Source organism: Pogona vitticeps, chromosome 5 (genome assembly GCF_051106095.1).
Source record: "Pogona vitticeps strain Pit_001003342236 chromosome 5, PviZW2.1, whole genome shotgun sequence".
Classification (NCBI taxonomy): domain Eukaryota; kingdom Metazoa; phylum Chordata; class Lepidosauria; order Squamata; family Agamidae; genus Pogona; species Pogona vitticeps.
Genome location: NC_135787.1, coordinates 143,861,441 through 143,878,845, shown reverse-complemented (window position 1 = coordinate 143,878,845; position 17,405 = coordinate 143,861,441). Strand labels below are relative to the sequence as shown.

General features: G+C 37.4%; 1 protein-coding gene across 18 annotated transcripts in view; it reads left to right on the top strand.

The window, feature by feature from the left end:
- Positions 1–17,405, top strand: part of GRIP1 (glutamate receptor interacting protein 1) — a 377,681-nt gene that overhangs the window by 330,966 nt on the left and 29,310 nt on the right. For 10 of the 18 annotated variants that reach the window (XM_073000408.2, XM_073000406.2, XM_078376902.1 and 7 more), the window contains exons 8-13: positions 741–888; positions 2,853–3,022; positions 8,119–8,271; positions 12,419–12,605; positions 13,779–13,924; positions 14,866–14,946. In XM_073000408.2, the coding sequence (XP_072856509.2) occupies positions 741–888; positions 2,853–3,022; positions 8,119–8,271; positions 12,419–12,605; positions 13,779–13,924; positions 14,866–14,946 (885 nt within the window). Of the gene's footprint in view, positions 1–740; positions 889–2,852; positions 3,023–7,139; positions 7,296–8,118; positions 8,272–12,418; positions 12,606–13,778; positions 13,925–14,865; positions 14,947–17,405 lie in introns of all 18 variants that reach the window. The other 8 variants (XM_073000404.2, XM_073000407.2, XM_073000400.2 and 5 more) reach the window with 1 other exon arrangement.

Sequence of the window (17,405 nt, the reverse complement as noted above, 5' to 3'; positions counted from 1 at the left end):
ACTCAAACCAAGTTCATTTTAGCCTTTTCTGGGTAGTCCTGCCTGTCTCAATTCAAAGGGAATCTATATTGAATACACGGAAGAATATAATAACTGCAGGAATGATAAGCTTGCTATGCTTCTATATCAGTTAGAGGATTGTAATGTTTTACTGTTGTTTTTGTGTCCTATATTTTTATTTAAGTACATTTATTTATTTATTTTTAGAGGTGGGTGAGAAGTGTGGATTTTTTCCTCTGGCATTACTTATGTAGTCCCTTAAAACAGGGAAGAAATAGCGCTGGCCTACAACTAGTGACTGTCCCACAGAATGCTCCATGAATACTTCTTTGCATGAATTTGCAAAATATTTCCTTCTTTTTGAAAATACTGTTATTATTTGGACAATGCATAGTCAACCTATTCAGCATTGGAGCAAAGGTCTTCTCCAGGGTCTCTTTTAAAGTAGTGAATTGTTTTTCACTTTACACTACACTTTCTCTACCCTCCTGTGCAAAGCATGACTTCCTCTTACTTTGATTACCTTTGCATTTTGCTGTGTGTGTGTGTGTGTGTATTCTGGGAAGATCAGGAATTAGTGCCGCTGTAACAGATATAACCAGTTGTTTTCCTAGTATTGTCTGGTGAATAGGACAAAAACAAAAATTTTGTTTTGAAAACCACTTTGGTAGTTAATAAATGCAGGGCTTGAAAATGTGTGTGAGATGTAATCACACAAGATTGTCTTTGCTGTTTTACAGATTCTGTAGCAACAGCTTCTGGACCACTGCTTGTCGAAGTCGCCAAAACGGCGGGCTCTGCTCTGGGAGTTGCACTATCTACCTCGATGTGTTGTAGCAAACAAGTTATTATCATAGACAAAATTAAATCTGCAAGTATTGCAGACAGGTGAGTATTACAACCACTGACATAGATCATAGGAAAATTCAGCAGTCAGAGGAGCAGTTAAGACAGTTAACAGTGTCCTGCACAAATACTGTGTGACGGCCTATTTATAAGCACAGCAAGTAAACCCTAAAAAAATAGATGCAAAGGAAAACCATTTCCACTCATCCAAGCACCTTCCCCCTACGATTGCTGCCACATCCATTCTCCCCCTCCCAGCCAGTGTTCCTGCTATCCACAAGCACTTTTGGCTGCAAGGAGAAAGTTGCAGGAGCACATTGTTGCATGTATGAAATTCTGCTTGTATCTTGGGTCAAGATCAGTTTCTTTGTTTGCTATCCAGTTGTTTGGACATTTACACTGATCATTTTTTTTAAGATACAGTCATTAAAAAATCCAGCAATGATTTTCATGATAAAATATTTACTATGGTGAATGTCATACAGCATTCAGAATTTATGAGACTTTATAATCCTGGCAGGTTTGTTGGTTGCTGTTGTTGTTTTTAAAGGAATCATCATTCAATCTTGGAGTACACAAAATTGACACTCATTAGACTTGACCTATCCCACTGCTACACTTTCTGTTGTATTTTACAGTATCAGAGAAACAAAAGAAGCTGGCTTCTGGGGTGTTTTTTGGCTGGTGTATGTGTGTGTGTTTTAAATGACTTACTTCAATAGTCTATGAGGAAAATCCATGTTTGAAAAGTAGTGTACTGTACTGAATTTTTAACCCTAGACACAGTCCAGGGATCTTTCTCTCCCAACCACATTTAAATGAATGATATTTCTGCAAATGTGTGTTTTATGCAACTTCTGTTCAGTGGCATCATTTAAATTAGTTCCCTAGGAGAAAATCTGTGTGATAGTGTTGTCATTCATTCCTTGACCCATTGGTGTTATCTGCTGTCAGGTTCCTTCCCATTCCACCCCAATAAACCTTTCTAGATATTCAAGGAGGCCGCCCTCCAGTGAGTTTCCATGACCAGGCAGAGATTTGAGACCAGGTCTCCTGAACCCTAATTCAACACTATCTAATAGACACACTACATACTCAAATAATTCTGCCTCTGAATTCCTCCAAACAAAAATTGTGGAATATATTAAGGTTACTACAAATGGTGTTTTCCATTTACAGCCCCTCCCCAATTTCCCCCATTGCCATTCTTTGTTTTTCCATTTCAGCAATCCTGCAAATATTGCAATTAGTGTACAATCCTACTGTGGACTTTTTGCCATGAGAATTACGGTTTCCGATCCAAGTTTTATTCTGAAGGATGCAATACTTTAATTTTCTCCCTTTGTTTTTCTCCCATTTCACAGGGGGTAACCATCTAAAGACATTTTCTACAGGACTGGTACGTCAGGATGCTGACTGCTGTGTTTGCTTTTCTGAACTCATCCAGTAGCCAGTTTCTTGAGTGCTGTGAAATGTAGCATCTAGCCCCTTCAGTTCCCACATATTAGGTTGTCTTTACTTACCTAGCCTATCTAGTCATCATGACTAGTTTAATAATTAATTTAATTAGTATATATCATCACCACCTTTTACAGATTACCAGCAAAAATCAACAAAATGTTTGATTCTCAGATAATTCACCATACAATCAAGTGGGTCCTTGTGTAAGAGAATAGCCTTCTTAAGCTAAGCTGCTCCCTTTTGTTGTGTTGCTCATTCATGTTAACTCACTACCATTCAAATTCTGTTCATGATGTCTTGGGCTTTTCCTTGTATACTGTATTGGTTTTTGGCAAACCATTGCAAATAATCCAATCAATATTGCAATCTAATTTTTTTAACCATTTTTAAGTTTTGCACTAATGGCATTTATGGTCTAGCAGATTGTATGAAAACTAATTTTATCTCATTTGAGGCAGAAAAATAAAGTGAATAATATCACTTGAAAGCAGTGAATCCCAATGAACTTCTGTGGAGAGTTTCCTTTTCCTTTTCCTTTTCCATAGATGTGGTGCATTACATGTAGGAGATCACATTCTTTCCATTGATGGCACCAGCATGGAGTACTGTACATTGGCAGAAGCAACACAGTTCTTGGCTAATACAGCTGACAATGTCAAGCTAGAGATCCTCCCTCATCATCAGACACGACTGGCTCTTAAGGGACCAGAACATGGTAAGGGAACTTGCAGTTCCACAGCTAATTTTAACCGCATTTCTTCCTGTTTTCTCTGTGTTAATGTGCCATCAAGCTCATTCCCACTTACAATAACCATAGGAGAATTTCCAAGGTATGTGAGATAAGTAAACATTGGTTTTACCAGTGACACTCTCGTGAGTTTCCATGCCTATTTTCTAATGGGACAGAAATTACCATTAGGCTGTTTTGAGTTGTATTTTGTTTCTTTCACTGTTATGACCTTGGTTTGATACATGATCAATCCGAGTCAGTTTCTTTCAGAACTCTCTTTTCTGTTAAATGGCACATACTTCCTGTATGTATGCTTAGAGTGTTAGTTTATGCTAATTTAAATGGGACTTAGAATGAAGCATGTTTCAAGACTGTGGGAAACTAAGTTTAGAATCTGTATTTAATATGGGGGTGGAGGTGATTCTATTTATAAATCTATTCCGAAGACATACATGTTCTTGATACTCTTACTTTGAACATCATTGATAACTTCAAACAAAAGGAGACCATTTTACCAACTACTTATTTGTCTCCATCTATAAAAAAGAAGTGATCAGTGTAGCTGTTTTTGACTATACATGTATTTGACTATACATGAATACAGGATAGCTAAGTATTTATAAGCTCATTTTCAGACAACATAGCCTATAATTTTAAAAGAATCTTAAGTACTAAATTTCACTCAAGTAAACAACATTTGGTTTATATGAAGAAGCCATATTTGCTGAAGAAAATTTTTATATTTTTCTCACTTAGTAACAGACATAGGAATAGGCTATCCATGCTGAATTGTAAGAATTAATGACATATTTTACTGCCACAGGCAGTGATAATGTGTGTGGGTTAATACCTTAATTAAGAGAGGGCTAAGTATAATCTAAGTTATGGGGCTAACTAATCATATAAAGTATGAAACGGCAAGCTTTGCTTGAGCAAGACCAGCATGGAGAGAGGAAAGGTCGCATGCAAGGTTATATATTGGCCCTCAGGAACTTCACAGAGAATATGACTTGGTTCTCCATTAAGGCTACAGGCTCAGGCAACATGATTTGTAAAGACAAGACATACTTTCATTGTACATAGTGACTGTCTGAGCTCTGTTTCAGTACAATAACCATAAAGGGATGATGTGAGTAGAATAGAGTGGGGAGTCTTTCATACTGTACTATGGACATTTGTGGGAGAGGCCAAGAGGGAATATGTCCTACCCAAATGATAAATTGATTTTCTTATTTTAATGTACATAGACAAGACACACTGGCTGAAATCCTGTTGCTTAGTGTAGTAAGTCACAACTAGAGTAGTCCCACTGAATCAATGGAACTTATAGAAGAGTTGACTTACCACATCCCCACAGATTCAGTGGGCCTACTCTATTTGTGACTGACTATGCTAAGCAACAGGATTTGATTCTTTTGGTGCAGACCATGAAGATTTGCTCTTTGTGGGGGGAAAAAACCAGCAGAAACCTTACATGGTGCCATGCTTTTAGCCACCCTCCACTGTTCTTTGACTTTTCTGTGCTCTAATGTTATTTCTGCTTAGAGAGGTCTTTATACTTTTAATATCCAAGGGATCCTTCACTTGAAGAGGTTTCATGCTGTTGATGTTACACTAGCCTGTCGGGAAGCTGGCATAAAGTCCAAAATGATGAGAGTGGTGATGATATTCAAAAAAGCATAAGATCCTACATGTCAGCACAACTTGTGTAGGAAATATGCCCCAAATTGCCTATACAGTCTGGGCCTGTTTTCACCAGATTTTGTGCCATTCTGAATGATGCAGTATAGTTCAATTATCTGATGAAAAGCCAGCTTAATGCAAATTGTGTCAGATCTGCTTTGATTTGGATTCCTGCACTGAATAGAGGGTTAGACGCAATGGTCTTACAGGCCCCTTCCAACTCAATTATTCTACAATTATCTAATTTCTACTGTTAGTTACAGCAAGCTCTGCCCTTAAAACGTCTGTATCATTCTACCTTCTGCTGCCAAGGTAAAGAGAGGAATAGCATTTCCTCCTCTTCCTCTGAGTTTGGATCTGTTTGCTACACTTTTTCTCTTGTTGCTTCCAATAGGAGGTGAATTATTTAGAACAGATCCATAGTAGATAAGAATATTTCACTATATTGGGGACATGGTAAGGGACTAGGAAGGCTTTGTATTCTATGGATCCAAGGCCTCTGCCAATCATCCAATGCAAAAAAAACAACAACAAAAAACAAAAAACTCCACGTATCTCCGAAGCATCAGAGATGTAGTAGCAGGGAAATGGACATTGATATGATTACCAAAGGAGTGCGGTGAGAGAGCCAAGGGCTGATGATGACCTCTTTTGAAATCAGATGTGATTCTCTGATCTTGGATAAGATCAGAGAATGGCCCTTGCAGAAACCATGAGATCCTGCTGTTAGCCAATTAATAGTTGAGCTTTTAGGTTAAAAAATGCAGCTGAACGGTTGTACTGTACTCTGATCTGGAGCACCAGAACACACCAGCTTTATAAAGGTGATTATGGAGTACCATAATGTCAGTATAGACTAAAAAAATTATGTAATACTGAGATTATTCAATTCCATAATCTCACTGTTTTGAAATATTATTATTACCGGTTGGACACAAGTAGCATTGAACAATAGGGGATAGCAGCTGCCACTTTTCTACGTGTCCATGAGCAAGACTTTGTGTGATGTTATATGCAGGGCCCAGCCCAAGCAGGTCTAGGCCCTGCATATAAAAAGTTGCAGCAACTTTTCCGCAAGTACATGAGAAACATATTTTGATTTGATTTCTTTATCATGCAGCATTCCAGCACAGGTGTAAAATATCCTTGCCATGACTAGAAAACATTTCCCTATCTACATGGAAAATAAAATATTCAGTGTGTGTGGTAAAACACAGTTCGATGTATATATTTTATTTTTAGTTTGTAACATCTGTTTTCCATTTTCCCTTCTTGGTTTCTTTTGGTGGTAAAGTACTCACCACTGGTGTATAATTCCATGTTGTACTGAAGATATTTCATATCTGTTGCTGCAGAATTATTATAGCCTTATGCTGAGTAAAATGTCCCAAGAAGAAAATATTCACAAAATATGAATGAGAAAAGATTCTATGTCTACATACTCCTTCCCATTTTGTGATGTAGACAAGGAAACCTGAGTCCAAACAAGCTGCTTTTATCACATTTAGATATGCTGTCTTGCAAATTTCACTTGATAACTTAATAATAATATAAAACCAGCTTTTTCTGGAAGAGTACTGGCTTTAATCAACTGATGGATCCTTTTCACTTACTTTTACTTTTTGACAGATCTGCCCCCCCCCCCCCGCCGCCAAGTTTAAGGTCTGTCTGACACAAGATTGACTACAAGAGAGAATTCAACTGTTTCCTGTACTAGGCGTGCAGATAGTATGAAATCACATTTTAGAACAATAAATGATGACTTTAGATTTCTGCTTTGTCTTTATTAATAAATTCCTGTAAATGGAATTTTTCTGCTGATGCTTGAGAGATAGGAGTTCATTGCCCAAGATAATATAATGCCGGTGATGGATGCTGTTAAAATTAAAATGTCAGAGCAGTAAATTGAAATGACTGGCAAGTAAACTGCCCCGAGTTACTATGCAGATTGTGATATATGCTCCCTCATTTTATTTTGTTTTTTACACACACACACACACACACACACACACACACACACACACACACACACGAACTTTCAAATGGGTGGATATTTTCAGACCTTAATTACTAATTGTACATCATGTGTGGTGATCATGATAACTGAAATGTGTCCGTTAAAGGGATTTAATCATAGCATCCAAAGACAGAAGTAGATTAAAAATTGATTGAGTACTGACTAGCTTTTTAAAAAGGCATAAGATGCATTAGTTCTGGGTCTATGAAAGATTGCCATCTTTGGAAAATACTAGTGTTTGCTGACCAGCAAAAAAGGGGTCTCAAGAGGCAGAATTCCTTTCTTTTCAAATTGCCAACATATTTTTTTTACTTATTAATTTATTTATGTAAGCCAGTCACTTTCCCTGTTCTCTGGTTTTTTGTTGTTGTTTTGTTTCTTTTCATCCTTTCATGTGGGCAGTGAAGGTTCAGAGGAGCAACAGGCAACCTTTGTGGGATCCCTATGCCAACAGCCAAAGCGGTGCCCTCACCTACCACCATTATAACACCTACCACCCTGACCATTGCAAGATGCCAGCTTTGAAATGCCAGAAAACGCCTCCTCAAAAAAACCTTTGTAATACTCCATGCTTTTCATTTATTATTATTATTATTATTATTATTATTATTATTATTATTATTATTATTATTATTATTATTATTATTATTATTATTATTATTATTATTATTATTATTATTATTATTATTATTATTATTATTATTATTATTATTATTATTATTAAAATCACACAATCCTCTTGTTCTTTCACTCTTTCCCCCATTTCAGCCTTTAAAAACCATTCCACGTTATCAGTCTTTCACTTTTTCTGACACCCGTGCAAGGTCATTTCTGACATGCATTTTTCCTGCTTTAACTTAAGTCTTTTTGTAGAGAAGGGGAGAGGTTTGAAAACTCTTGAGGGATCCAACCTTCCAAACCTACTATCTGACAGTGTCCAGTTTATTGCCTTTAAAAAAACATAATCTTTCTATGCAACATATATGTCAGAAATCACCATTTCTAAAAATATTCATTACTGATTCAGTGTGTCTAACCACGCTAGTGTGCATTAATTAATTAACACAGCCATGGATTTGAACAACTATCAGTTGCTTTTATTATGAGAATGCCAGTTGCTTTAACACTGTTGATGAAAATAATGTAACAGGATTGCAAGTTACCTTTTTGTACTAGCAAATACAAATTTTGCCTGGTTCACACAACTCTGAAAATCCTGACTATGCTGCTATATGTTTGTACAGTTTGTGATTTTGTCACTGGATGCACACAAACCATTGCTGTAAGTCACGCTCACAGTCCTGTGATTTTAATAGACCGTAATAGGCATGTATTTCAGTCCTCTTGCTTTGTGCCAAAGTGTTTCTTTCTCTTTCCGCAGCATTGGTATCATCCTCCTTTTCTCCAGCTTCCATGAGTGCATACAGTCTGAGTTCCTTAAATATGGGAACTTTACCTCGCAGCCTCTACTCCACCAGCCCACGAGGAACAATGATGAGAAGGAGAATGAAAAAGAAGGACTTCAAAAGCTCATGTAGGTGACCATGTGTCTATTGATTCAGTGGTGCTTAGTAAATCTGACACATGTCAAGAACTACATTGCAACTTGGGTTTGTTTGGGATTATTAAGGATTATTTTATGTGCATTATAGTTGAGCAGAAGGAAGTGTTCAATTATATGCTTCATTTTTATTGCCTCAGCTAAATTCAGATAACTGCTAAATGGCAACAAGATCTTTTAAAAATCAACTAGCACTAACATGGCAGCAATATTTTGAAAATACACATACACCACAGAATGAAATGTGTTAACATTCCATTTGCAAGTGAAATTATGTGATAGTCTTCTAAGGAATTCTTCTTTCAACTTTCAGTGAGGAAAACCTCATTCCTATTCAGCAGTTAGATGTGGCAGACGATGGTCAAGACTGTAGATAGAATGATTTTCTGTAAAATGGCAATAAAGGCACTCTGATGTCTTTGAACTCTGATGTCAAAGTGATCAGTATAACTGTCACCTATTATGAAAAAGAGAGCATCACATGTAACTTGATACATTAGTAATATTATTTTTAGTTTAAACATATTTAAGCCAATTTAGTCAGTTATGGACTATTTTTAATGTTATCCTACCTTCAGCAGCTCAGGATTTTCAAGGTAATTAAGGTTCAGAAGTGCTTTACCATTGCATTTTCCTGCACAGTGCTAACAAAAGGGTGCTCTGCAATTTCCAATTCACACTGTGTGATACTAATAGGCTTTGGGTCAGTAGGGTCAGCTGGCTCTATAAGCCCACTCCTTAACTGAAACAGATCACCATTTTCATCTGCTACCTTCTCACAGTGGCTGAAGGCCAGTTGTGTAAAATGACACTGTGTGAGGCTGATGACATCATCAGCTGATGCCTTTTATAGCTGATTAAAACGTTTCAACCCACCCCTACCCCCAGGTTTTGAGGCTCCCAATGGGTCTCTTTAGTGCTTGGGAAGTCTTTGGGGGACTTGGGATGGGCAGAAAGTCTTTGACATTCAAGAATCTCTGCTGCCAGGGCAGGTTCCACTGCAAAACCAAGAGCTAGTCTGAGAAATTAGAGAATAGCAGTAGGAGCAGCAATACAGTAGCTATCCTGAGAAAACCACCACTGCTGCAACAGTGGCAATCCTGGGGACATGAGACCCTTATGGAATGGCGGTAGTAGTAGTGTTTGCACACAGCTTCTTTCTTTCTCTAATGCATTCAAGGTTTGATGTAATAACTAGTTACGAAGAGGCCCCTAAATCTGTTTTTCTTGGAAGAGTCTAGAATATGTATGACTGAGAGTGCAATAAAGTTTTCATTGCCCTTTGTGTGGAAAAGCCTGCATAACTAATGTGATCTTCCCAAATGCCTGGCAGTAAACTGTGCTGGCGCAGGGAACCATAAACATTTTATTAACAGAAGTTTTGCAGTGACTGCATTAGTTATGCAGGGTTTTTTTTTCTAAACACACAGCCATAAAACTTAAAGATACCCCACACTATCACATACTGTTTATTACACTTGATTTTTTGCTTTATTTGTTTTCTTATATATATTCTTCCCTTGATTTTTAATGGCTGAAGTGTCTGCTTCAGGGAGAACAGCATTGTTACTTGCCTCTGACTTTGGGCAATGGGCTCATACAAACACACACACACATTTACCTTACCACAGTGCTTGTACAATGAACCATGTAAACATTAAAGTAGATATCTTGAGTTATTCTGTGCATGCTTGAACATCAGGATTTACAAATCTTGTGTCTGTTGGCGTGAGTTTCAACACACAGGGTTGACAGAATGAAAGCTGTCTTCCCTCCATCTCTTCTGCAGCTCTCTGTAGAACTAAAAAGTAGCTCTGTGTGTTTCCAGCCACCCACGGCAGGTTTTTAGGGTTGCACAGTGGCCTTCCAGAGGGAGGGAAATCATCTATTCAGATGGAAGCAACGGAATCTAGTAAAGGAACAACATTGGATCTTGGCTGTTATAGACTATTATGTGGCAACTATCAATTTTGTTAAAGTAGAAATACTTCTACATGTTCTTCTTCATTTGGTTAATTATCTATGGGAATTAGGTACCCCTCCCCAGCTCTTTTTGTTATCTCCAGATACCTACACACACACACTTTAAAAAAATCCCTCTGTAGGCATCATAATTTCGGGAACAGCAGTTTTCCATTTTAAAAAGTATGGAAAGTTCTATGTATTCTCAAAGTTCTGTTCTGTTTTTTCAAGATTCGTCTTAAAGAAATTAGAAGTAGGTTGATTTGGAAATGTTGGTACAGTTCCCAGTGGGTCTTGGGGTCTGGAAAATGATCTCTTGACACTGAACTTTCTCTACCCTTGAGTTAAATGATTGGATGCAATTTTATATATCTGGAAAAGTAGTGATAACTTTGCAATTGTAGGGTGCTCAGAACAACAAGCTCCACAGCTAGCCCTGCAATCAGGACAGTCCAAAAATCCAGGTAGCCAAATTGGTCCATATCAAGAGAGAGAGAGAGAGAGAGAGAGAGAGAGAGAGAGAGAGAGAGAGGGAAGCACATCTTTTGTAGAACTGTTGGCTCTTAATTGCCTGTTCAAAACCAGATCACCCTCAAAATAATATATTAACAATTATGTGCTCTAAATTCTGATGTATGACAACCTTTTTCAGGTTTTTCTAGGTCTAGAGTAGTGGTTAACTATTGCCTCCTTCTGAGGGTGCTCTTGGATTCTGCAGTTTGCCCAAGACTACGCAGTCTGGATCTTCTCCTGGAATGTATTGTCTGGAATTGAACTCTGGCTCTGCATCCATATCTCCAACTCACTGAGCTAGCTGACTGCATCTAATTATTTCTTGTAGCAATATATTAGCCAAGATCCCCATGCACAGTTTTATGTCATGCAAGCCAGTTGTCATCATCATTTCCACTTCCCACATCATAATTCCCACTTCCCAAGTCTGCTGAACAACTCTCAGTCATCAATGTTAGGATCACCAACTTACCAGCACATTTTTAGTTTCTGTTGGTCAGAATCCTATTATTTACATATGCCAGCATAAGTCAAATGGTATGAATCTCACTGATAATTTCTGGCTACATAAGAAGTCAATGCTTGTATTCCTCATCATGTATGAGGTCATGTGTTAGGTGTGTGACAAGAAATAGAAGCATTGACTCCCTAACTGATAGTAATTCACCACTGACAATTATAATACACCAGTGTATGTAAGTAGTAGGCTTTTGGCCAATATACATACAGATTTTTTAGTAAATGGATAGTGTTTAAGGGCTTAAAAGGCTTTTATTTTTTCCAGAAAAAATATATATATTTACAGAGAGAGAGAGAGAGAGAGAGAGAGAGAGAGAGAGAGAGAGAGCATGCATGTGCACATATACACACACAAACACAGAGAGCACAAGTAAATACCAAAGAATGATACCAACAGGCAAGCATTTATGGAACTTACACAAAGGCTAATGAAGGCATTATAAAACAATTACTCTTTCTGCTAGGTTTCTCAGGAGGTAGATAATGTTGCAATTTGATTTCTGTAGAATTCACTATATGCTATGGCATCTCCATTATTCTGTAGAAGTCATTGTAGTTGCTGCCTCCAACTATCTGCCCTCCAGAGGTGTTGGACTAGAATTCCCATCTCACCAGCTAGGATGGTCAGCTGCCATGGTGCTTGGATGATGGGAACAATAATCTAACATTGTTTAGAGAAAGCTACACTTTAGGAATGACTGAAAGCTTCATGAAGCAGAAGCTTCAGTAGTCATCAATGGCTGCTGCCTTGTGAGTTGTTTATAAATGAGTGATGGGTCCATTCTCAGTGAAAACTATTTCTGCTCCTTTTGGAAATATATTAGAAGGATCAAGTAGCCCAAGCTTGTACATCCAAGCCTTGACTGACTAAGGATCGACGTTTTACACAATAATTGGATATCTAAGCAATATCAAAATATCAAAAATTATGATATTAACAGGTTTTTAGTTATCTGTTCAAATCTTTATGTGGTTGTTTAAATACCTGCTGGCCTTCAATCTTAAGAGTGTTAACATAATATTTAATGTTTGTTACACTTCATTACACATGGTATATTGACAAAATTAGTTAATTTCTGCTATCTAATTTTGAATGTCATTGCTTCTGGTTGGATGTGCTTTACAGTGTCACTAGCCTCTAGCACTGTTGGCCTGGCTGGGCAGGTTGTCCACACAGAAACAACAGAAGTAGTGCTGACAGCTGACCCCATTGTGGGCTTTGGGATACAGCTTCAGGGCAGTGTGTTTGCTACTGAGACTTTGTCATCTCCGCCCCTGATTTCCTATATTGAGGCTGACAGCCCAGCAGAAAGGTGAGTTTCTTTAAGATTTGTATTCACGATGGCTTTCATGGCTGGGATCTAATGGTTGTTGTGGGTTTTTCAGGCTCTTTGGCCATGTTCTGAAGGTTGTTCTTCTAACGTTTCACCAGTCTTTGTGGCCGGCAAAACGTTAGGAAGAACAACCTTCAGAACACAGCCAAAGAGCCCGAAAAACCCACAACAACCATTTCTTTAAGATTATTGCTCCTAATTGTTTATTTCTAAGAACTTATCTTTGGTTGCTCTTGGTTAGTTATTTTCAAGTTTCTCTTAAACTACTGAACATTGCTCAGTGAAAAAATGTAGTATATTTTAAATTTTCTCTTTATGATACTAGGCTTTTAAAATCTTTGATAGGGCATGAGAAGGGTAGCTTGCACCAGTGTCTTTATCTAGATGATTGCCTCTGATGAGCAATTCTGGACTATATTAATTAGAGAACATTTATGGATGTCCTTCCAGTGAGCACTCAGGGTTGATTTCCTTTAGAATGGATAGGTTTGTTCTCCTTGCAGTCCAGGGGATTCTCAAGAGCCTCCTCCAGATCAACAATTCAAAGGCATCAATTCTTCGGCGGTTAGCTTTCTTTATGGTCCACCTCTCACTTCCATACATCACTACTGGGAAAACCATAGCTTTGACTATGTGGGCTTTTGTTGGCAAGGTGATGTCTCTGCTTTTTAAGATGCTATCGAGGTTTGTCATCGCTTTCCTCCCAAGAAGCAGGCGTCTTTTAATTTCGGGGCTGCTGTCTACATCTGCAGTGATCATGGAGCCCAAGAAAGTAAAATCTGTCACTGCCTCCATATCTTCCCCTTCTATTTGCCAGGAGGTGATGGGACCAGTGGCCATGATCTTAGTTTTTTTTTATGTTGAGATTCAGACCGTTTTTTGTACTCTCCTCTTTCACCCTCATTACAAGGTTCCTTAATTCCTCCTCGCCTTCTGCCATCATGATGGCTGTATCAAATAGTTGGGAGCAATATGATTTCATGCAGAATAAAATTAAATCTATATTACAAAGTTTTAGCATCATAACTGGTTTATAATGTAAAGACTGTTAAGTGTCTTGAATCTCCTGTAAAGACTGAATTAGATTTTTAAATTTTTTCTTTTTGTACTTATATGGATCTGATGGCTCATTTGTTTTGCACTGTGTATAAGGTGTGGCATCCTACAAATAGGAGATAGAGTACTGGCCATAAATGGGATCCCAACAGAAGATAGCACATTTGATGAAGCTAATCAGCTACTCAGAGACTCATCTATCACCAGCAAGGTCACTTTGGAAATAGAATTTGATGTAGCAGGTAAGAATCCTCAACTATTCTTATCTTTCTAACATGCTGTGAATTCAAACCGTTTGCTTTTGAATCTGAACTTGCTATTTATATGCACAGCCCCCAACCTTGCACTGTCAGTATTTTCTTACTATCATGAATCTTTTTCTGCAACCTTGTATTTGTACTGAATCTTTCAGAACTCATCCAGAAATGACTAATACTGTATTCTATAAGTTGTGAAATTACTCTTATCTTTCTTACATATACACCGGAATTACCCAAAGTGCAATGTATATCAGATTTAGGGAAAATCATTAATTGCCAGTTGTGTGTTAGAAACACCATGTGTTACTTAAGTTGGCACTTTATAAGAACAGTATCTAAAGACCAAAGTGTAAATTTTGCAACATGTCAATTGGGATTTTTGTTTCAAAACTTGGGACCTATTCCCACCCGGTGTCTTATAAGAAAACTCCTGGAAAGTGAGCTCCAATCCTGGTACAAATGCATTAGAATTGATCACTCATTTGCTGAAACACAAGGGCAATACATTGGATGGGGAAATCAAAGTAGCTTTCTTTTCTAGAGAGTAAGGGTTGCACTGAGTTGGACACACAATGAAAAAGAGAGGGAGGACAGCTTTGTTGTCTTGGACAGATCCATTTGTACACATGCAGGTGTGTTTGCATCAACAAGAACTGTATTCCAGTTGACACAACATTCATATCCAGTTTTTGATGACAGTTTTAAGTTACACATTCAGACTTCAACTTTTGTTTTTATGTCTGTCCCTTTGAAGAGTAATGGCATGCAATTTACAAAACTTAGATTTTAAATTGCTAACATAAAGTATGCAAAATGTGCTTTTGAGTTCCTTGACTGAGACTTTGTATATTACTTTTAATGAATGGGCAAGGTGTGAATGATGAACTGGCGTTTGCTATAAATGAAACAACTTTTAATTACAGAATCAGTCATACCAAGTAGTGGAACATTTCATGTAAAACTACCAAAGAAGCATAATGTGGAGCTTGGCATTACCATAAGCTGTAAGTAAGATTTTTGTCATATTTACTTTATTATACTTGATTATAATTAGTGTGGATGTTTAGAAAATTCTGGAAATCTTTTGCACCATATTTTGCTTTCTTTCAGCTTTTGACAGCTAACAAAATAAAACTAGCTAAAGGTCTGATCTAGAATCCAAAACTAAGGGCTCTTTGAGCATTTCTTCTCATCTAATGTCCAAGTCAAGGTTATTAGCATTCCTTAATGTCCAAACTGTTTTACTCTCATCTCACTTTCTACAGGATACATTCCTTCACATATTCCTATTCTTTCCCCACCCCTCCAAATACTGGGATGAGTGGAAAGCTGTATTGATGAATTCCACATCACTTTTTGCTGGTATGCATCTGCATAACAGATTGGTCCTTCCTACTGATGTGTGGATATTTGGAGAAATAGGGAATGGCATTTGCTGTGAAAATAAGCTGTCTCTACCTTCCATCATACTTCTCCTTTTCCAGTTTGCCTGCATTCTTCCACTTCGTCCCCTTCTTTCTACCAGAGTGTGGCTCTGTGTGACTTTGAGTTTAATTTCTTCATTGAGAGAATAATGTTTCTCCACAATCAATGCTTGCCTGTTTTGACATACGTCAAGAAGTAGCACACAAAATAAGAAAAAGGTCTGCATTGTGATTATTTTCTCTTGGTGCTTGCAAAACATTTCAGGAATATTAAAACATTGTAAACAGCGGGAAGAAATGGCAAGAGGGCTACATGTCAACATGACAGTAGTTGACCATCAATTTTTGTTGGACACTTGTGTGGTTGGCTTACAAAGTTTGTGAGACCATACATCATCAAGGTGCAAGTATAACACTGAAGAACTTTAGCATTAAATAATTAATAGTTGTGGGGGAAAGTAGCTTACAAGAGCAGTGGTGAAACAAAAACAAATATAAGAAATGAACAAGACATGCATTACTTAGTTTTAAAAAGCACCAAAGAAGAAGCCCATAGAAATGGTGGGAAGGAAACAGATCATGGCAGAAAAAGCAAAGGATGAACATGGGGGCATGATGAGGACAAGACTCAGCAAACCATTATCCACATATGTGAAGAGTGAGTACTGCAACATTATTTAGCATCACAGTAATACAGAATCTGGTATCAGGACACAATTCACAGTAAGTCCGATGAACTTCAGTCATCAAGCAATAAACATGGAGACAGAACAATGTGTTGTAGCACTACTATCTGGAGCAGTACTGAGTCACTTTATAATAAATGAAATTCAGTGATAGTTATATATCTTTCTTTTTACAACCATAGTGCAGTATGTTTTAGTAAGGATTAAAATATGGAAGGAAATCACAGGCTTAGGCCTGTCAGCAAAAGAACTACCGACAGCGGATATTAGTAAAGATAAAAATGCAGATATTTAATATGGCACAGTTGGGAAAAGGACCAAAGACCGTTCACTTCCTATTTATGTAAAAAATAAATTATACTTTGCTCTATTGTGATTCTGGTAAGAATTCTATATTTGGCACTCAATTCATTTGTCCAGCTGAGATAAGATAAGCTTTGCAAATAAAGGCTGCTATTTTAATTTTTGCCATTTGTGTTACTTCTGAGTCTTTCTGTTGCTGCCTGAAGCAGTTCCTCTTTTTTTTTTTGGTGACATTTTGCAAATGCTTAAAAAACAGACTCAGGAAAACTTTTCTTACTTTTCTTGGTTTTGCTGTTTATTCCCATCTTGATTATAGTATTATTGTAAATTTTAATTATTGTTTTTAACTTGTTTATGCACAATATATTGTGAGCCACCCTGAGTAGACTTCTGTCTAGAAGGGCGGGATAAAAATCCAATAATAAATAAATAAATAAATAAATAAATAAATAAATAAATAAATAAATAAATAAATAAATAAATAAATAAAAACTGAAATCCCTGGATTTCAACCTTCTCTTTTTCCCAAGTCTAGTTTGACACTTACTTGCTCTGTTTTACCTACGTGACTTAACATAGCTCTTAAGGGAAAGGTATATTCCCTGTTCTTAGACCATTTGCTGATCTGTTTTCCTTCCCACAATGAGATTTCCTTAGTAATCTGACCTGGAAATGAAGTTCATGTTTATTTTGAACTAGGGGCCAATTGCAAAACAAAGCTTGCTAAATGCAAGATGTGTAGATGAAGAAAATCATGTGCTAGGAGAAGCATCCATCTTTTAATACTTGAGAGAGAGCACCTGTTCCAGCTCTTAAACTGGAACACTAGTACAGTGGTGCCCTGCTTGACGACGATAATGCATTCCAGCAAAATTGCTGTTAAGCAAAATTGTCGTCAAGCGGAAAAAAATCCCCATTGAAAACCGGTCAGTACGTTCCAATGGGGGAAATACCTCATCATCCAGCGAAGATTGGCCATAGAGAACTGCCAATCAGCTGTTCTAAATCGCTGTAATGCGACAATTCCTTCTGGAAAGCAGCCATTTTGAG